General features: G+C 41.6%; 1 protein-coding gene across 1 annotated transcript in view; it reads right to left on the bottom strand.

The window, feature by feature from the left end:
- Nucleotides 1-23194, bottom strand: part of LOC128300300 (semaphorin-2A-like) — a 323718-nt gene that overhangs the window by 20913 nt on the left and 279611 nt on the right. Inside the window, exons 6-7 of the mRNA XM_053036319.1 lie at nucleotides 18325-18462; nucleotides 16865-16997 (exon numbers count right to left, since the gene is read on the bottom strand). Of these exons, the coding sequence (XP_052892279.1) occupies nucleotides 16865-16997; nucleotides 18325-18462 (271 nt within the window). The remainder of the gene's footprint in view (nucleotides 1-16864; nucleotides 16998-18324; nucleotides 18463-23194) is intronic.

The raw sequence follows: 23194 nt of genomic DNA, 5'->3' as shown, positions 1-23194 counted from the left end.
CAGCAGCATGCAAGGTGGCAAATGGTAAAGGAGCAATTTCTCGCCGTATGGTTTTTCCAACCCTACTTGTTACCCAACGCACGGGTACCCCGCTGCCTACTTGCTGCTGCAGTGCCATTAATTATTATGATGACTTCCAAACCGGAAAAACCAAAGCCACCGTCCGTTTGCGATGGGCCCGGATGAACTGTGAGTGTGGGAGTCTGTTAATTAAAAATTGTATCCTTCAGGATAACCCAAGCAGCAGTGGGACCCCGACCAGTCTAGTCCGAGAGCAGTGGAACCGCTGTAACTGGAATGAAAAATGGAGTCCAGCGCGTTGTTGAGTGCCGCATCTCGCGTGAAAGACCACCGTCGAGGCCGCATACTGAGGGGAATGTTGGAATATTTTATTTCTTCCTTCCCATGCCACACCGCTAGACGTGGTGGCGTTGACGACGACGATTTGTGAAAAACGCAAATTTTCCGCATGCGCTGCGAGGCACTGGAGAATCCGAAAACGACCCTGCAAACGGGAAGGATGGTCATCTACTAGTGCGGACCTTTTTCCGGAGGGAACCAACCAGCCACTAGTGAACGCGTGGGGAGTAGCGTTTTTTTTTGTTTTCGACACCATCCGGCACACTCAGGTGACCACCAATGTACCTTCTAATTGTAGCGAAATGAAATAGAGACAGTGTGAAGATAGCACCACGAGAGGAGACCAAAAAAAAAAAATACTCCGGCCAGAGAAAGGAAGGAGTTTTTCCATTAAATTTATGTACATGCACCCAAAAACTTTACTTTTATGTACGTGCCATAAATTATTTTAACTTTCATTTTCTCCATTGGCCGGGCGAGTGGGCGCGAGAGAGAGAGAGAGAAGATGACCGCGCACGGTGTCCTGTACACAGGTCGGACACGGAAGTGAATGCATTTTCAATTTTCCACCAATTTCCTTTTGTTTTTTTGTCCCGCGGCCGAGATGGGTTTTGATGGAAAATATGCCTACCGTGAAGGCACTATTCACAATGGGACACTTTCACTTTCACCGTCCTAGCAGGGGAACAGTGTGGCCACTAGACGTCACAGGACGAGTTTTCCAATTTTGCTGAGTTGTTTTGCGAGTGTGTATTCTTTTTTTAACCATTAAATTCTGGAATGTGATCTTCTGGGAAGAAGTGTTGGTGTTTTTCCTGAATTCGTCCCCACTGGGAATTCGGAATGAAATGAAGATGAATGATGGTTGTCCAGTGTCCGGTATGACACTCGGAAAGCGGAAAGAATCCGGCACTACAACAGCAAACAGTATAACGGTAGAATAACCAAACGGCACACACCACATGCACGACATAATTTAGGATTTGTTAGCGAAACAGAATCGGATCGAGGGACCGGACAACACTTTCACTTCGTGCCCCATAGAAAAGGACCATCACTGCATACGTTAACGAGGATGTGTTACCAAAAAAAAAAAAAGGGAAAAAGGGGAAACAGTCCTTATGGTCAAACACACATTGCTGTCATCTAAAAGAACTCGTCTCAAATTTACTGCAACTCGAGGAGTGGCGCGTCCGAAAGACTGAAACACAAAATACGCGAAATGAAAACGTAACCCCAATCGCATTTGGCTGGCGCCGGCCGGGCTGTGTGTGTTTCGCTTGACCATCGGCTTGGAATGCCCGCACGAGCAAATTCTTTCCCGCCTGGTTCTCGTCTGTTTCTACCAAAACCCCCACCAGACAGATTAGGGAGACGCCACAGGGAAGTTCGCGCTTGCACGGGGACAAAAAAAAACCGGCACAGCGCTTTGATTATGCCTTTTTAATGTGTCGCTTTCGTACGCTTTTTTTGCGCCATTTTCACAGATACCCTTTTGCGCTTACGGTATACGGCACAAAAATAACGACTTATGGACATCGGGTGTTTTTTGTTTGTTTGTTTGAATGGTGATGGCTTTTCGCGTTGTCCCGAAGGTTTTTGGAGCATTATTTTAAAATTTTAACTTTCATCATTCGAATAAATGGGATGGTTTTGAAATTCACATCGTCTGGGAATTCTAGCAATTTTATGGAAGAGCCATTGTGAATTTCGGTGTCACATATTGGTGTCGGTGTCTTATATAAAGGATAAAGGGCAAAGGATAGTTATGTTTAGTAATTTCCGTTAATCGTTTGCGTTGTACCATTCGGGTTGACTTGAAAGAGTTGAGGTGCTTCCGCGTAATTTACGTATATTAAGGAAGAAAATTAACTGATAAACTTCATTCAATTGAATTAATGAACTGAAGCACATGGGCTAATAAAAAAAAGCTCTCGCTCTTGGAGGATTTATACAACGAAGATCGTAGTTCAATTATCGTTTTGAAATGTCATAAAAATAGGTCCCATAAACAATTACTAAGGAAAATTTAGGCGTAAATAAAATTACTTTTGCACCTTTTCATTTTATTATCAGGGAATATTTTTCTTAGAGAATTTCGCTTATTGCGTCCCAGAGTATGATTATTCCTCAAACAATTATGTTTATCCATATATTCCTCATATATAAAGGCCAGGTACCTCAGTATTACTAAAAAGTACGAGTAAAAATTATTAATTAACACGTTGACTGCCAAGCCATTTTGAGCGAAATTCTTCGTCAGGCCATGGAAATCGCTATAGCGCGAGCGCGACCTTCCGCATAAGGCTTTGTGCGAAGCACTTCGCCTGCTCATGCATGATCACCTGTGATCATTTCAAACATACACAAACAAACATATATTATTATTATTATAGTACCGGTCTTATTATGTTCAATTAATTTTTTATTGTCAGGTTTCGTGCATGTGACCGAAACAACAGTCAAAGGATCGTAATAACGTAAAAACTCAGCCACAGATGTGTGAAGAATGCTTCACCATCTTATAATAAATAATAGGTCGACCGAGTACACCCTGGATAAGGTGTTCTTTCACTGTTTGGAGAAGGAAATGTCTTCAAACGAATGTGAATTGTACAATAAATTAATTTACAATTTAATACGGCACTGGCCGTTTTTGAAGAAACAAAAAAATATATACTCCTAAGTAACTAGGTATTTACGTAATGATACTAATCTATTTATGTAAAACATACAATTTTACAAAGGTAAGATAGTATGTGCAGATGGAAATGCTATAACAGCGTGATTTGTTTGTCATAGTATTCGTACTCCCCGTATACGGCACGTTGAGCCGATTTGTTGTCACCCAAAAAGTGGATGACGCGGCCTGGTGAGAAGTATCGCCGTCACCCACTTTTTGGGTGACACGGCAGTCAACGTGTTAAGGGAGGTCACACTCCTTACTCAATCGATCTTTACACATTTTTACTCCATCGATACTGTATCCGCTGAGCAGAAGAGCATGTAATACCTTGCTAACTCCCGGGAAACACTGGACCCACCTTAGTATTTAAGAAAACGTTGTGAAGAATTTTCGAATCGCGAGAAACAAATCATTAAAAATAAATAATGTAAATAAATAATGTTTATCGTCTATAGCTTTGTAGATTGTACTTAGAAGCTGTGGCTATTGTTACCAATTTGAGTTATGATAAGATTTGAATTTTCCACGGTTTATTATTGATAGCTAAATTGCTATGCATTGCAGTGGTTCGAGAATAATAATGCAAATACGCTGATCTGGAAAGTCTTTTTACAATACTAAGCTTTTGGTTATCTCAAGTTCGTGTAATAATAATAGTACCTAAGATTTTCATGTTTTGCAATTCAACGCCCTGATTTTAGATATTGAAAACCAATTCAGCCGGAAAGTTCTCACCGGATACTAATATTTAGTGCACTGGCTGTACAACAGTGGCTTTAATGCAATAATTATGTTGTACTAGAGCACAGAGCACAGAGCACAGAGCACAGAGCACAGAGCATGTAATACTCGATGTACACGCACAACAACACAGCAGGCAGGAAGTTGACAGTTGACGATCGGATTCGTCAAGTTTCAATTGTCGGAAGGTGAATGCCAGGGTGAATACATTTATTATAAATCCGGGTGCAACGCAATAAATCACTCTTTTTTTCGACGCCACATAATCAAGTCCGGTAAATATTACGAAAGAAAATAATCCGTAATTCGCAAATCCGTACACTCGCCTTTTACAAACCAATGTTACAAGGGAAGAATTTACCATCACTCTTTGTTTGTTAATATGAACGTTGACGTTGTGTTTACTGTAGGTTTTCGTGTCCACTGTTTTATGCGAAATGGGGAATGTGATGATATTCACGCAAAATTACGGAAAATGGGTCAGCTATGCTATTTAGCTCATTTTCAGTTCAGACTCATACGCTTGTGTAGCTGAGAACCTCGTTCAACATAAATTGTATCGCTGCGCCGTTTAAACATTAAGTATTCGCTTATACTCAACGATCTGCTGTGGGGAATCTAGTTGAATATTGCAAGAAAAAATTCAAATTAAAATCAGCATCACCATGCACGGCGTTGCTACTTTTGGAACGAAGTGTAAGTAATGTGCTCGTCGTTCCATCCCACAAGTGAACACTGTTGCACTTCTGTCTTGCAATAGCTGCAATGATTTCATCCTTCAACCATTGCACCACACCGTCATCATATGGTGCAGCGGATGGATAAATTGTAAAAGTCGTTACAGCGACTTGTCCGTCCGTCATGAGCCCCAAACCGTTGGTTGGTCCACGGCACCAAAGTGTGCTGCCACAGCACTCGATCATGCGACGTAATGTCACACCAGACCGGGGGAGGGGGGGGGGGGGGGGGGGGGGGAATATTGAAATTTTCTCGAATGCATTTTCATGCACCCTCTCTCGGTGATGGAAGGCACCGGGACCGGTTGGAGATGTTACGGGTAGCCGGCACAGCCGGAAAGTGCAAAATCGTTTACAGAAGCAACGACAACAACACCGCCAACCAGTTTCTGCGGTACGGAGACTGATGGTCGCAATATTGCAATATGCATGCGTTGGATCCCACGCGAATGCGCTAAATACTTCCACCCCGGCACACGGTGCAGAGAGACAGGCACAAACCATCCTGGAATCACTCTGGAAACACATTTTTATGCATGAAACGGACGGAAATTATCATAGTAATGATACCGGGACCGACCGGAAGTGATCGTGTCGTGGAAAATGATTCTACAAATTCTTCCTGCCGTATAGACGATGGCGAAAGGATATCAGCTTGTTTCTGGTTTCGTCGTACGTCAGGCTGCAAATTGATTATTAAATCTGAGGGATGATGGGATTCCTCGAAGATGAAATGATTGAAATCATATGTTTGCATTTTGTTGCAACGTTTAAAACATCTTTACGAAACTCATACTACAACGGAAGCAAATATTAAAAAAAAAACACGTCACACTGTGCACAGACATTCAATTCTTTTAAATACTTAACTAAAAAAAACGATCACATAACATTATTTCTGTGTTCCTAGCCAAGTTTGGTGAAACTTTTTCAATTTCAACCAAAGACTCAACCGAAGATTGACTTCCTGTGGGCCAAATTTAGTGCTTTTTGGGAGAAAAAAAGAACAAATCCCGAGATATTCAACACCCAACACCTTGAATCAAAGAGAGAAGAAAAGTCCAGTTGATAGAATTCTTTCTTGAATAGAAAAAAAAACTAGAAAAAAGGAAAAACCAACACTTTCTCCGGCAAAACAATCAACATGAGTGGGAAAAGGAAGGAAACAGGACGCCTTTCGGTTAGATACCAAAACTTTGTCCGAAATTTATCGATAAAGAAGATTATAAACTCCAATCATTCCGGATTCAGGAAGTGGAGTGTTGGGTAGTGCAAGTTCTGTTTTTTTTTTTTTTTGCTGCACTAGACGACTTTCACACTCCGTAGAAGCATGCGGTGCAGTGCGATGGAAGGGCGAGAACCTGATTGGAGTCTGATTAAAATAATCGTACTTTATTGGATGCGAAAGTTTGGCGTACTGCACAATCCTTCCTTTGGAACGCCGGGGTTCCGCCGAGAGGGAAGTGTGATCGTATTTTATTCCATTCTCAGGTATTTCGAATCGAAAACTTTTGCTCGTGCAAACTCACGCAGAACATATATAAACGTTTGGAGACGAACAAAAAAACATCGAAGGGGGAAATATGCTTCAGAAACCAGCCAAGGGAATAAATGGTCAGACGCCGATATCGAATCTCGCACCATTTTAGTACACAAACATGTTAAATACACCTGTTAATTGCTATTCTTAGTAAAAGTCTCACAGTTAGTTACTCAAACATACCTTATGCTATGATGCCTTATGCTTGAGGTACCGAAAAATTGAAACTTTCGCATTCAAAAGAGAAGATGGTGTCTTTTTTCTATTCTAAATTTCCCAAAAAACTCCCGTTCCAAAATACGTTTGCGAGCCTGCGCTATTACAGTTTGTATTAAAATATATGATAGCAGAAAGAAAGGTGGCGAAACCCAACCCAAATCAAAACACACAAAAATGCTTCCTAAATGGTCCTCTTTCCTGCTCGAAGAGAGCTCGGTCACGTGGTCGGTAGCTATTCCTTCCTTTATTTTTGTTCCTCTTTCGCCATACTTAATTTAACTCTCGCATCCATTGCCGGGTGGCAGCAGCAGCGTGAACGTTTATCTTCATTGTCTAAAATGAAAATTAAAACTTTCACCATTTTCGTGCGACCTGTGGCTAATTTTTTTTTGGCGTTGATTCGCGCATAAAACAGCCACAAAAATGCAGCAACGAGCTGTGGGTAGTGTGAATACGGTCGGACGATTGGTCAACACCGGCCCAAGTGAAAGTGCATACAGCGTTGGACTAACGAACGCAAAAAAAAAATACTGTCCGTGTTCAAAGAGACGGTTGGACCGGGCAGGCGAGCGGGTGTGAGAGCCATGGTTAGCCTAATGGGCTGCCAAGTTGAACCCTGCGAGGACCTATTTTAATTTTAATTTATTTTTAAAGAGAACGGAACGCACGACACACAAAAACTGGCAACGAAATTGCGTGATTCATTTTAAATTCTCTTTTAAAGAAGAGCGAAATGCGAAGGTATTAAAGATTATAAAACTTAAATATCGTAAAGAATAGTTTTAGTATTCCAATCATCATTTTAAAAAGAGGTAGGTGATCCGTGATAATATGTAGAGATTAGAAATAAGGTAGGTTTACATAAAATTAGGAATGTTGTTAAATGCATGTCTCAGACAGCAGATAAATAAGTAAATAAAATAAATAATAATTTCGTAATTTAATATTTTAAAATTCACAAAAACAGCAACTAAAACAGTACTTTACGCCAGAGCGACCCTTCAATGGAGACGCCTGGTGCTTTACTTAATAATAGCATTTTTTCCGTTCCATGCATTTTTAATGCAATTGTTCACTTCCATTGACGCTTTTTTTGTTGCTGTTTGTTGCAAGCTGCGACGGTAAGAACAATACCCTGCCGTAAGTGCAGGCCAAAATCGCATGGAAACACTTCTACACCACCACGGAATTACGGCCATTACTGGCACTTCGCGCGGAATGCGGGAACGGGAACGGGAACGGAACAAAACACAAAACAGTAACAAACGACGACATCATGATAATAACTGTATCAGGAAAGGCAGAGTGTGAAACGACAAAAAAAAATCACTTAACCACCCGTATTTCCTTCCGTACCGTGCAGGATGGAAAAATAGTAACAAAATGGATGAAATAATTTTCATGATTACTATTATTACATTTCAACGACAAACTCGACACGATGACGACACGGTAAGACACTCCAAACGTAATGACGGCGTGTTAGAGTATTTTTTTTGTTTTGCAAGGTGTCCACATTTTACGAGAATGTATTTAAAACTGTAATGGCGTCGCTGTGAGTGAAATGGAAAAAAAAGTTGTGCTATAATGGAGGTCTGGTAAGGTAAGGTTTATTACTGATGCTGACTTATTTAAACTTTCAACAAGCTTTCAACAACAAATCTATGAATTTTTAGACTACAAATAGAGCTACCTGAAAAGCTTTGATAACTCATTCATCACCTCATTTTCTGCAGCCTTCTAACGTACATGAATGTTAATCGAACTTCCATGCCAGGCTATGTAACAGATTTTGCTGCATCGGATTGCATATTTTTACGTATGATGCAATTTTTCCACACTACTAAAAACATGCCTGCTTTACCTCCGTGCAGTTCCTGATTGTATTTCCCCCTTTACGAAGCAGCCAGCTTTCATGTCGTACCGTTACCGTCAAGAAAATATGACACAACCAATTTAACACGACAAAAAAAACCGAACGGTGATGGAAGAAAATCGTTTGCGCTTTAGTAGCTTTACACCATCACGGGAAACGATCTTGAGACAACTTGAAACGCGTGGAAGTTGCTGTTCGAATAGGGCCAGCTGGTACTATAAAAATGGATCGCATCGCAAGTGGATCGCGAAACTATCGCGAAACGCTTCCGGAATGTATTGGCATTTCTTGGTTCTTAAGCCACCTTCCCAGGAGAAACACATTTGCATGAGAGCAACAAAGAGCGAGGTTAACAGAAAAAAAATGGAATACAGTTTCACACGAGAAAATTCAAAAATTGACAAGAGTGAACCATACACAACAAAATAAAACGAAAGCAAACTTAAGCTTGCCAACTCTCCTTTGCGAAGGAAAAGGTGCTTTCACTTTACACCTGAGATTGGTGCATAATAGATCCCCCAACCCCTCCCCGAACGGTCACACACCATATCACCAGGGGTTGTTTGCAATACATCAACGAGAATGCTGCAAAAACGGGGAGCTAATGCTGGGAAAGAACTAAAACGTGATATGTTGGGAAATGTTGAGGAACAGGGAAAAACGAAAAACCATGTAGCACACCCCCTGAACGCCAGCACCAGCCCCAACTCCTCTCTCCTTTAAATGGATCGAAAATACAGCAACACACACACACATCGATACGTGCAGTGTGCAGTTGAAAGAGCAAACAGTAAAAATCTGCTCAGCAAGACGGTCATGCAACAAATAAGGTCAGCACTGTGTGATGATGGTGCATTTAGTTCCTTCGCCTTTTTTGTTTTGCATGTGTGCAGCAAGGTGTGAAAAATGCAAAGCACGAACCAAAGAAACAACAGCCCTCTTCGAGGAAAAAAAGCTCTCGGGCAAAAAGCTTATGTACGCTCGTACGGTGTTGGCGGTGTGTTAAGCATAAACACTGTCCCGTTTTCCCGTGCGGAGAGTTGTTTTACGGGGCAATGCTTTGCTACCGTAATGTTGCTTCCGTGGGATGGAGATGATGATGATGATGTAGATGCACCCAAGTTTTACAAGGAAAGCATCGCGGGTGCATATGGTGGACAGAAAGTTGTTGAGAGGATTGATGAAGTGATGAAGAAAGCAAAATTAGCGTCACCCCACAGAGCAGCGATTTGTACGTACCTTCGGAACAAAAATAGAGTGCGGGGTACTAAATGCGCAAATGTGTTTGTCACTTTCGTCAACCCGGTCATAGATTAATGGAACATATACGCCCACCCTGATGGTGCTGCTCTCGATTAGATCCACAGAACGGTTTACATTTTTCCTTAACACACTTCCGTATATTTTCTTTTGAAAGCTGTTTCAACCTCATCACCCTGTACTTTCTAATTCTTGCACCGTGCACGATGAATAGTTGCTAAAGCCATTTAAAAAAAAATCTCGACCTAGTGGGAAGCTTTAGATGAGTGGGTGCTTGTGAGAGGTGCCACCTTTTAATGGGCGTTGGTTGACTAGACAAATAACGAAAAATAACACCCAAACACACAGACCTAACAAGACTTCCCACTAGCTTACTAACCCCCTTTTTCACTCGCTATAAGTGACTGGTCACGTCAAAATGGACGATGTTGAAAGGACGATACCGAGTTGCAACAAAAAAAAAAAAACGGCTCGGTAAATAGTTACTCGCTAGTTTTGATATGCACCCTTCCTTTTCCCTTTCTGTCAGCAGATAAATGTAGGGAAGATATTTCACCTCGAGCACTACAACACCGATCCCGCCAGCTGGCAACATTTGAATAGTGCTTAATATTTGCTTATCGCTAAGCGTGCTAGAGTGGGGTTTAAATCAGGGGTTTAGTCAGAAAGAATCACACAGACGTTGATGGGTGTGTCGGCCATTCATAACGTAGCCAGGCCATGCCGACGGGGAAAGTCGGTACCATACAAGAAGTTCTTTTATCCAATGGCGAAAAAAGAGTGTGTGAAAATTGTGTGAAAATTTGCACTGTTCAACGACGGTAGTAGAAGCTGAAATGCGGACGAAGAAATTGAAGTGCGAGTACACTTTGAGATGGGCAGAAAATAATATGTTCGCTAGTATCGCAGGAAAAGAGGGAATAGTGGGTTGATGTTTAAGTTTATGAGACTTCAATTGCCGCGTTTGAAGTTTGGCAAAATTATGGCAGCTAAGAACTATTTCAACTTAGAAGTTAAAAAAATAGGATAATAAAACTTTTTTAAAGGATAATTACGAAATACAAAAATGGCTATTTTGAAGAGGTTTTGTCCGAATTCCATAGGAAGAAATAATTATCAAAACTTTAGTATATTTCTTACTGTAACGAGGTTCTATTTTTTCCATTTATTTACGCCGAATTCGTAAGAAGAGACTCTTTTGTTTTTCTATGGCGCCCTCTGGTGGAATTGTGCTGTATTACGTTGACGGCCATAGATCATCAAATTGATTTGACATGCTAATACAGGCAGCCCCCGATATACGCTATTATAGTGGACCGCCATAACCCGGGAAAAATCCGCGTAACTCGAATTTCCGCGTAAGTCGAATCCCAGTGCAATTTCGTTTATACCTCAAAGTCACAGAATCGACTTCCTGCTCTGCATTAAATTAAGGCAGCGAATTAGGCGATTTTAAGAAAGATTACATTGAAATAAGTTAAAAACAAATGTTTTATGTGACAAAAAAGGTATTTTCGGCCAATTTTTTACCATTTTGCTTAGATTTTGTGCTATAAACTAGTTCAGCTGACAAATTTCCAAAAATCGCGTATCTCAGAATCCGCGTATCTCGAGGACTGACTGTATATTGATTTAAAATTTTCTAGCCAAATATTCTAGCAACGTTTAGTTTCGAGAAATTAGAACAAGATTTTTCGTTAGCTAACATGCCTTTTAAAATCAATCCCTAGAAAAGAACAGACAAAGTCACAGATATAAAGCATATCTTCAAAATTAACACAAAACTCTTTCAAACACCTAACATATCGCGCTTAACAAAAGAAAAAAAAAACCCTTAAGTTCAGGACGAGGAAAGCCGTGCGAGAAAGCACGCAGAAAGGATTGGGAAAGCTGCACTTTTTCCAGCATGCACAAGTAAAAGCAAATAAAAAGAGGCTTTTGAATAGTTTTAGTAACAAGTCAGCACCATTTGCTGACCTCTCTCTCTGTGTGTGTGTGTGTGTCGGGTAAAAGCCAACGTGCCAGGTCAGCACGTGTGTGGCCGTGGCTAAGGGAACAAAAAAGGCCTAGGCAAAAAGCACACACATCATGATGGTTGAGCGCATTTCTGCTACGAATTTCTGCTGCATGCTGAATAATGGATGAACGCGACCGGGCACGGGTCAGTTCACTTACCTCAAGCTCGCTTACGGTAGTATGTCGGTCTGGCAGCATAAATCAGACGGATTCAGTCGACCGAAGGGCATATTTAATGGGCGCATACATACGACGGTCAGTGCTGATTTTAAGATGCCGCCGATTTCGATAACACGAATTCAAGGAATATGAAAGGCTCAACATCAACATTAAACCGATGTGAGGAAGGTCCGATCGCCGTCGAACTGAACTGCATTTTGCATTTCTATGTAGCTGATGAAAGGTTAAAATGGTTTTTTTGTTCATTTCATGATGGAAAATTATAACGAAAAATACATTTATTCGCTTCACTTCAGCTTACATTTTTCGAAATGGAGTTTCTTTCAGCAGAAATACAAAAAGAAAGAAAAACATTATTTCGCTAAAAAAGGAGACGATGATAGGTAGCGCACCACATGGTTAGACATTTAAGCGCTCCTTTGTGCCCATCTTCCCTTCCAATCGAGTTTGAGCCTTCCCCTGTTCGCGGTTGGCTGGGATTAGGCTGGGATTGAGTTTGAGGGAAATTATTTTACAACATGGTGCGGTTTTTAAGCCCCACCCGCGCATCATGCTGCAGCAGAATGCCATAACAGCTGCCATTCTCCGTCGAATATTACACACACCTTGCTGCTTCACCACAAAACAGCGGTACTTTCGGCGGTCGGCCGGCCGGTGGGTGATGGCCGGTTTTTAACAACCGATATGACGACGACTTTTACGATTCCTTATACTGCCCCGAACGGGCACGTATACGGGATATGGTGGTGGTTGGGAAATAATTTTTAACCCGGATGGTGCATTAGCAGTTGTGTGTGTGTGGGTGGCTGTGTGGAAAAGTTTTCCGTATTGGGCGACAGGCAGGTGTTGGACGTCCACAAGTACAGCTACAACGGTGAGCCGAAAAAGGTGATGATCTTTTCTGTGCAGCGCCCCACAAAACAACCACAACCATACCTACCTTTCGGAAATATCTTGCCCATATTCCCCGCAGGGTTGAGGAGAGCAGGGTGGGTGTGTGGAGGAAAAACCTTATTCGAACGCAAGCGAATGAAAAATCGTCACACCTCGTCGGCAACGGCACGGCAGAAAACAAGGAAAATAGATTTTACGGGTTCCCATTTTTCCCGCACACCGGACCCCGCGTTGACTTCTCGTTGAATCATAATTTACCACATTACGGCACCCGCCGGATATTTGGAACCCACCCGGTTTCGGCGCGGTGTACGTGACGGGTTTTTTTTTTGTGTACCGTACCCCCAATTTTCGTACCAAATTGTCCTTTTTTTTGGAAATTATTTTAACAGTCACCCATCTTTATTTTGCTTTTTAAGTTGGAAAATGGAAAAACCCGGGTGGGAAAATATGGTCAGTCCGGACCACCTTGGGCGGTCGGAAACTTCTTGGGATGTTGAAGAAAAACTGTCCCATTCCGATTCGCTTATAAGACACACCCACACACGTTATGCGATGAAGTTCATAAAAAGGCATCCATCATACCCAATCGGACACGGTGTCCCGAGCATTGCCCCGGGTTCAGTCAACCCCGGGTTGGGTTCGGTGTATGTGTGTTCACGGTAAATGTAATTGAGTTATAACTGCCCGAGATGGATTCGTCGCTCGTTTCTACGGTAAGGCAATTTGGTGCTTGCAAGCTGGTCCAGATTGCAACAGCTGGCCAGAAAATGGGAAAAGTTAAGCGAACAACAAAAAAAACCCCGTACCCGAAGAAGATAGGTATTCATTTTAAATATCTGCCGGGCACCGACTGTTGTTGTTGTCCGGGTGGTACTGGCGGAAGATATTGTTTTGGCTTTGAGTTAGAAACTTTCCCCCCGTGCTGCATTGGGAAGCAAATAAAAAGTCATAAGAGTTTGGGCACGAAAATTTGTTACTGCATGCATGGAGAAAGAGAGAGAGAGAGAAAAAAAAAACGTAAATCTCACCTCACCTAGGGTGAATGAATGATCAACGATACGTAAATCTAATAACCGGAAATAAGGAAAATGCTAAACAACCATCCCCTTCAAAAACAAAACAAGAAAAGACGACGTACAAAGATAGGAAAGAGAATAGATATAATAACCCTGCAGCGGTGCAAAAGAAAGCCGTCCCATCCACAGGCAAACGTGGATGGAGGTGATAAAATAAAATCTAATAGAAAATAATACATCTCGAGTTAATTTAGTACCGAGGATCGCACTTTTTTTTGCAAAGGAACCCAAAATGGACCACCATTTGCATAGATATTACTCCCCGGGGATACTTGTTAGCACGTAGGCAATAGGCAATGCCTGGAAAACAAATAATTCCACGCTCAGTCAGTGCCTTCTTGTCCCTTTTTTTTTCCTCCCTTACTGTGTCCCGGGATGTGTGTACGCAACAGGATGGTAGAAAGATGTCTTATGTCGCAGGCAAGAGGGTAGTACCCCTAAGGTCTTTTCCCTTACTTTTTTTTTAGTTAGTTGAAGTGAAATTTTGGAGAATGGCAGCGCGCGCACCGAATAAACAGAAAGACATGCCTCCCAAAATGTGACAAAAAACCGGGAAGAAAAATAGATTATTTTTCGAGATTGTGTGTGTTTTTTTTTTGGGGAACAACAATTCAAGAAAACGTCAGCAATTGGAACACAAAACAACACTGCAGTGATTTCAAACGGGAAAGGCCGAAGTTAACAAAAACTTTTTACTAAACAAAGAAGCGCAAGGAAGAAAAAAAGCGCCGATCCTTTGTGAGTTGTATTGCAACATGGGTTCTCGCTCCTTTTCACAATAAACCCATTTCCTTGCCTTTCACCCGATATCTTTCCGCTTACCATCATCAGGCATCAGACTTCACTCTAAAAAGTAAAGTAACCCGTTCGACCGTCCCTAATTGCATATAAATTGTGCGAAAAGGCAACTAACTGCCAGCGCTTCTTGCCGTTCCCCGTTCAAGGGGCGAATGTCACCGAGATTGGTACGGCGGCCAAGCGAAGGAAAAATCCTTTCATTGAAATAATACCTCACGACAAGGCACCGAACGGGTTTTTAAAGACGGACGACGCGAGAGACTGATGGGGTGATCACCAACGAGAAACAAATTTGAATTGCAAAGATGGATGTCAATGGTCACTTCCATCCCGAGGGAAATATTACGAGCCGGTAGTGAGTGAGAGAGAGAAAGAGAAAGAGAGATAGAAAGTGCAATCCCTGTGTTCTAGGATTTTCACCCTCGTCATCATTACATGGTGAGCAGGGAGCTGGGAGAAGTTCAAAAAACGGGGGATAGTGGGAATTTGAATATGATTAAAGCAAATTTTCGAACCCCGCTTGCTGAAAGGAGTAAATTGTTCTTCGAAATTCACGTGCAAAAGGGGTTTTGTAAGAAAGGATGACGAAGCTGAAAGGAAAAATGAAATGAAAAAAAAAACACACAGACAAAATCGACAACAGATCCTTTCTTTAATGTGGTTGTCGGCACTTTTCATTACGCTGGTGGTTGGTGGTCTTTCATCAAAACCCCCAACCAACGCGGGGGAAGTAATGAAAGGAAGCGTACAAAAAAAAAAGAGAGTAAATATAAATGAAACACCCGGAAAGAGATCATGGTTTGATGAAGTCGGGAAAGTGTAATTTGGAATCCCCTATTTGGGGATTGTTTTTTTTTTTGCGCTTCTGTGTCTGTGGGCACCCATTTCCCATTAAATCTTAGTGGACCACTTCAAATGATTGCTGGCAATCTTCGTCGTTTGCTTTGGTGGATTTTGTTTTGTGCTGCCAGTTTGGTGAGGAGGATTTTTTTACATTCTAACAGTGCAAAGAGAGCTCCATAATTGGAAGAATGGCTGGACAAAGAAATGGTTAAAAAATAACTCATGCTTTGTGAGTTTAAAAAAAAATAAGCCGGGATAATAGTTTAATTAAAAATAATCAGCTAAATTAGCAACACAGGCAGAAATTATGGCTTAACATTCGATAATGTTATGGGTCATGTAAGATTAGATTAAAAAGAAACTCAATTACAGCGTGTGTTTTACATGCTGTTGTCGAGGAAATGTATGAATGCTTAAATATTATTTTTAAACATCCGCATTTTCCGCCGCTGTTCCACAAGTTCCACACCACCGACAGAATTGATTTATGATATCCTTCGCTTAAAGCAGGATCGTTTGCATGTTTCTACGATTGTGGCCTACTCGATTGGTGACCGCACAGGTACGAACAATCAGGATAACAACACACAGCAGCAGCGCAACCGAAACCACCAACACCGGGGCAGCGGCGAAACATGTCATTAGCAGTTAATTACAATAGTTCGGACACATTCGGACGACGACCGCAGGACGCAAGCTGTGGGCTGGTAAAAGATGATGGCCAACGGATGGTGCCCGCGCGTACCAGAGAGACAAGTTTTGTGGTTTGTTAGGCACCACCCGAAAACCAAAGCAACCGTTCAAGACGTTTCCGGCCGACGTGCCCGATGATCCTGCGACGGTCATTACTATGCGCGTTTGGCAGGGAACGCTTGGAACGTGCTTCGGGATCAGTTTTCCCTGGGATTGAAGCTTCCGCCCACACTGCATTGCAGAAAGCTTGGTGCTGGTCGGTCGGGATCCCTCCTAATGCTGGTTACGATATTGGAGATTGTAGGCTGGACGGTACACACACACACATACATGCACATTTCCCGACGCCTGTCACAATCCGGTGTACAAATTGATAAATTACCTCACCGCAAAACGATCGAGAGAGTTGGGTGCAGGGGACGCACGACCATTTGTGCGAGAAAAACTGGAGCAACGTGGCTGGCTGGCTGGGAGAACGCCCAGCAAAAGGCAAAGGCAGGATGTTGTCTTTCTCTGGACGAGTTCTTGGATGCTCAGAATGCTCTCATCCACTCACCAAGTATCACCCGGCCCCTACGGATACGGTGAACGTGAACGGCGAGATCTTTCGCCAAGGTACCAAAAGACTTTGACAACAATTGTGCACCGAGAAGAAACCCGTTCGTGCTTCCTCTGGCCAAACAAACCTCAGTGTGCCAGTGTGAATGCTGAGCCAAAGGTGCCAACAAGCGAGCCAAACCTGCCACACATAAAACATCGCAAGCTCTCGTAACGCAGCAGCAGCAGCAGCTGGCAACACTGCAGCACCGCCGAAGCCTTTGTCCGTACGCGGCTTCTGGCACGATGGTGTGGAGACATTGGAGACCCATATATATGGGTTACAGCTGTGTGTGTGTGTGTTGCGGGACGGTGTAAGAGATTAAGACCATAAATTATACTCACTATCAAGCCACTTGGAGTCGTATTTCAGGGTACGCTTGAAGTTAAACACCTTCTTGCCAGTTGTCATGTTGTACAGATCGGTGCGGAATATCACCGTGTCGGCCTTGGTGAATTCGGCGTTCGTGCCGGAGTACTGAAACGAGAAAACGAGAGCGCGTGTGTGAAACTGTTCGAGACTGTTCGAGCACGGTTCGGGGTGAGCTGCTGCTGGAGGGGGACAGGGACACACCACGCAACAGTGTTAGCGAAGTCAGTAATAAAATTAGTTCCCAAACGAATAAATCAATTCAGGCTAAAGCGAAGGTATGGTGGCGAGGAGTACTCGTGACGGTCGACAACATAGTCACCGGTGGAGGAGATGAAACTGCGATCTCCCAAAATTGATGTTCACTGTTCGGGAAAAGACAGTTGTGCGGTGATGCCTTGAAGCGTGTGTGAAGCTACTCTGCCATCCAAACGCGCCTTCACGATAACGAAAAACTGTCACTAAAAGAAGAATGACGTAAGCAGCACACACATCATGCCGTCCCTCCCTCCCGTGCGTGTGTGCCCCCATTACCTAGAGCTATTGTTAACGCAACTAAACTGGAAGGTACTGTGTGTGTGGGTACGTATGTGATCCAATAATTCAGCTTATCTCACGCTCGCCAGAATAGCGAGAAGAAAAAAAAAGGTTGAAGAAAGGAGAGCACCAAGAATTTGTGGCAGCTTGCTGCTCCTTCATAGAAAACTGTGTCAGGATGTTCAGATGTTTGTTCCAAATGGCCGCCGAGCGAGCGCAGGGGGGGGGGGGGGGGGGTTGTGATTCCGATTCCGCACCAATAAAAGAGCGCACCAGCGAAGTGTGAGAGATTTCCGAATAAGAAAATGCATAAATTTTCCCCAACTCTCTCTCTATCCCTCCATCGGTGGCAGTGGAGGTAGACAAAAGCGATGATAGTAGTGTACCAGCCTTGGCTGCGGAAGACTCGCTCGCTTTCCGACTGAGGTGAGGTGATAAAAGCTTCCTGTCACACGTTAACTCGCGTGCGAATGGCAAACGGCAGCAACATTGGGGCTGTGCTGCTGCTGTGTGCGATAACTCTGTGCACCGTAGTGTGCTTTTTCAGTGTGATTTTGTAGCAAATTCGAACGTGGATCGAACGGAAATAAATAAGACTCTCTCTCTTTAATAGCTTTGGAGGAGGTTGATGAGCAGCCGATGAGCACTGGGCGTGTAGGAGGTGATTGCATTTATAGCGGACAAGCTTATTTTAACTCGATAAACAATTTTTCTTGTTTATGTTGGCTGCTGTTCAGTCTTTATCACCATTCGTCCACATTTAAATTCTTCGAAATATCTACAGTTGCACATCTTGTTGGAGTCTAAAAATATCAACGACTTTATTACAAATTAGCATCAATCGCCAAAAAGGCGAACCAAATATAGCTTCACAGCATTAACTTCATACAATACTTACCAATGCGGGCAAATCGCCCGGATTGCCTTGTTCCACGTAGATGGCTGTCGAATTATCATACGGATCGTAGGGACATTTGGCAATTCCCAATCCAATCCCTGGCACATACTCCGAACGCGGCAGATGCGTTAAATTTGACTGAAAGAAAGGAAAACGAAGACAAAAAGGGATTAAAACATTATTAAACTCTTTAAAGCGATGTTGTGTACAAAAATAATTGTTGTAGGAACCAAAAACAAAAAAGGTATCGACAAATCGTCGCTATTTTACGCCTTAATGAAGAAAGCGCTCAATAAAGCGCTGATCGGTTTGGGCCCGGTTTTTTTTTGTTTTTTTGCTTCGTCTATTTCATCCCCATTGAACTAAAACAGTGACTAAAAATATGGTAGTGACCGGATGATTAAGGGAAAACCCGAGAACAAACGAAAATGAATCAAAAAATTGGATACGGTGGAATGCCGGAAAGCGTCCGGCGGAAAACGATTGGAACACCACAAACCCCCCCGGTCCGAACGCTGTCAGCGGCGACACAGCAAAATCCAGCACGTTCAGTTTTGCGTTCGGTTTATAAATTTTCCAACATAACCCGAACCCGAGTGATCAATTTTACGCACGGCAATCCAAGCGAGGAGACAAAAAAATCCCCACCACCGATGAAAGGATTAGAGCAGATCGAAAAGAATGAAAAAGAAAGGCACGTTTGTCGTCATTGTTGTCAATAGTGCTTTTTGCTGCTGTTTTTTATCTGTTTTTTTGTTTTGTTTCTTTCTCCTCGGTTTGGTGCTGTTTTCATCGAGCCGAATGTACGAAAGGCCGAGCACACAAAAAATCAAATACCAAAATTGCTCCATCTGCACTCATTACTCTGCAGCTAACCCGGGGTACAGGCACAGGAGAGTGTAGAAATTCCATTGTTCATTCGAATATGTATTGATTACACCAGCTAGCGTTAGCGTAGGTAGACGATTTACAAAAAAAAAACACAAAAATACGCCATCGATGATAGAACAAACCAGCGGAAAGACAAAGCAAATGAAAAACTTGATCAAACTCGATCGCCCAGCGCATAATAGCAAACAAACAGCAAAAAAGGCATATTTATTAAATGGAAAGGAAAAACGCTAGACCGTAGTAGAATGAGAGCAGAGAACAGGGGTAGCAGGCAGCAAGCAAGGTTGATCAATAGGCTGAGTACATTTGCGATGAATGGCTAAAAATGACAACCGGATAAATGAATGAAAACAAACCATCGCATATTGGGGAGGCTTGAAAGTGAGCAAGTTGCCCATTGTGTCCAGCGCTTTTGGCCACCGGTGCGCGGCAGCACTGAGAGACTTTTCCTACATTCGCCCTCTAGTGGCGAAATATGTGTTGTCATTTTTCGTACAAGCGAACTTTGAAGCAGGCAAAGGGGAGGAACGCCATAACGAGGGAGAAAAAAAAAGGAATCGTCCATGCCTTTGTCCGCACAATACGATCGGTGGAAAATCAGCAAAATAGGAAACATACCAATGGAAAAGTGACTAGAAAGAAAGCTCCGACTAGGCAATCCACCATTTTGCGAAGGCATTCTGGCACCGGTGACATAAATATTAGATGGAATTTCAAACAAAGCTCACGGGAAACTTTAGCTCTGCAAATAAACACCGTGAAATAAAAGCGCTCCTGTACTCGCGCTACCCCGAGAGGAATTTGGGTGTTCATTTGCGTTAGTAGAAAGGGGGGTAAGAGTTGGCACCATTTTGAGGACCAACCATTTTTCAATTGCAACGCACTGTACCTGCATCGGATAGCAGTGCCATTTTGGGTTCGAATAGTAGCGGAACGTGCAGTTATGTTGTTTCTAGCCTATGATGAATGGAACCCAACTGGAAACAATAACGCATAAATGCTGTTAAAACATCATCACTCGAGGAGAGGAACGCGTGGAACGGTGTTTTTTTTATTTACCGGCGTATTTTTTTTCAAAATATGGCTGCCAATCACAGGAGAATGATTATAGTTTGTTTTCCAAATGCTTTGATTTCGTACGTGTGCGTGCGCGCGTGTGTGGTTATAGGACACCACCTCCTGAGTTGATTGGTTATTTTTGGTGCATCATGTTTGTTGCCATAGCCGACTAACAACATAGAAAACATAGGGTAGGAATGCACACACTGCTCTAAAGAGCTATCACTAAATGACGCGAGCAGGAGAAGCATGCGTTAGTTTGTTTACCGCAACGTATGAATCATATTGAACGAATAAATCCTTTTCATTCTTTTTCGGTGAGTTGAACTGCGAGGAACGAAAGTTTATATTATTGTGGATAATCCATTTTTTTACTTAAACAAATGATAACTTGAATCTGCAAGAGCAACAATCCTTTAAAAAATTTTTTGTTGGAGGAAAATTATTATTTTAATAGGGTGTTCTGTTTTCTCCGGGCAAGAAAAATACGAAAATGATTTCTTAATTCATTTAAGTCAAGGATATGGTCATTTTGATGCATAACATCTTGACTTTCACCATACATTTATCAATAATAGCAAGAAGATGCTAAAGGCAAAACAAATCACTCTAATGTCATCTTCCAATGTAAAAATAACAATATGTACAGCTTTTGGATAAATCATCGATACTGCCCACCGGAATCTGATTGAATCTGAATCTCTTTCCAAATGATTCATGAATCCTGATTCTTCGTTTTGGCTTCGAAATATTTTTTATTATACTTTTTAAGTCAGGAGTGCATTTTTAAATCTGTACAATTTAACAAAGCATATGTTTTTTTTATTATAAACCTCTTTCTGCTGTTCTGTAAATCTAGGTGAATGCTAGTTAAGTAACGGAGAAAACTATTTTAATATTGTTACTTAAGAAAAAAAAACAAACACTTACGCGTTTAACCCACAATTAACGAACACGTCTAAGTGCAAAACAAAGTAACATCTACGAATGTTATACTAGAATAACGTCACTAGTTAAACTAGTTACTTTATAAATGTGGGATTATAGTGAAATATAGCTGTACGAAAAATGTTAAGTGGGTGCCTGCTATAAATTTTTATAGCAAACGGAAGTCGAAGGACACGTGGAACCATTAAAGAATTCATTCCTACATAAATGAACCCATTATGACGGAGTTTGTCGTATTTTCATAGACTAAAATAGTAGCTAAGAAGAAAATATCAACTCGATCGGTTTACTCATCCGTTTGTCAAATTACCTTTACTTAATCCATCTGTATGTTAATTATTTTATTTCAGAAGCAAAAAAAACAAAAAAAAACCAAAAATTATGTTTCCAGAAATATTAATAGAACCCTAAGGATTCATGAAACTTTTAGGCTGAATGAATCATTGAGAACCGAATCCTAATTTGAGTAATTTCGCACTAAAGATTCATATGAATGAATCATTCTCAAATGATTCAATGATTCATTCTCAAATGATTCATTAAGTACAACAGACTACAGGTTAATAATTTTCAGTCACTGCTCTTGAATTATTCCTTTACACAATATTCTGTAACCTGTAAGTGGTGTTTTATTCTGCTTCTAGATATTGAGTGCCTTTCTTTTTATATCCTTCACCAGTTAATTTTCAAAAACATTATTCAAAAAGTTCGCTCATGACACTAACCACTTGTCGTATAAAAAATACTTTAATAAGGTTATATATTAAATTATAATGAAACAACATCACCATCATTATCAACACCGCTAGTATACAACTAGACTTTATAAACTGCAATGGAATAAACACTACAGGTTGGCAGCACTGCTGCGTTGAGAGGTCAACGCATAACGTGAAGCGAACCGGTCTCTTTGTGCCTAACCTTTGTCGTGTACTTTATTTCTACATAATTATTAAGTTTACTAATTTTCGTACCCCTGTACGTACAACTGTCTTCGGTCTTGAACAACTTTATTTAATAACGGGCTATGGCTGACTATCAGTTCATAGCACAAAGGATCAATCAAAGTGTTATCCTCATAGTTCATTTATTGGTTGATTAATTTTCCTTATATTAATTGAAATAATATACACGAAATATATACACTAAAGTTACTGCTCATACTTTCCTTCCCATAGTGAAATACCTTCGAAACAGTCAAAGCAATAACTATTCAAAGTGAACACGAAACACACTCTAAACACAGAGCAATAAATTCATCAAGCCTAGAGTTTTTCCTCTCCATCATCCTAACCAGGATCGACCGAACAGTGAAACAGTCGAGGAAGAAGATCGGATGGAACATGCAAGTGATAAATTAAAAACAAAAAAAAACTGCATCGCGAATGAATCACGTCTCATGCAGACGGTGAACTGTCAGGTTTTTCCCATTGTTTGCCTGTGATTGACTTCGTTTCTTTTTTCCTCTCTCTCTCTCTCTCTCGTCTATCAAACTAGACAAAAAACTAGCAGCCCGGAAAACAGATTGCATCAAGATTTATACGCAATCTTGTTGTCAAACAGATGGCGGCATGCAACTTATGGATCATTGGTGGCTTTAAAGATGACGAAAGATTTGCGACGAGAAAAAAAAACCCCTCGTACGTTCGAAACCATAAATCACTGTGATCACAACGCGATCTTTATTATTACATTTTTGCGCTGAGGGGGATGCAGTCTGCCGCAACGATGATGAGCTTTTCAAGGGGTCCTTTTTTTGTTGTTGAAAGAATCAATCAATCAAAGCTGATTGTACGATAAATAATGTAATGGGACAATAGCTTTCTAGCGTTGTTATATCAACAGCACTAATAAAACTGTTTTAGATCATTTCTTAAAAGAAAATCCATTCGAATGAACATCTAGCTGTTCCAAATAATAAAAATTGACTTTAGTAAACCCGTGATACTCTTTCCTACAGAATATTTCCTTT

The sequence above is a fragment of the Anopheles moucheti genome, chromosome 3 (genome assembly GCF_943734755.1).
Source record: "Anopheles moucheti chromosome 3, idAnoMoucSN_F20_07, whole genome shotgun sequence".
NCBI lineage: Eukaryota > Metazoa > Arthropoda > Insecta > Diptera > Culicidae > Anopheles > Anopheles moucheti.
This window is presented reverse-complemented; position numbering and strand designations above follow the sequence as displayed.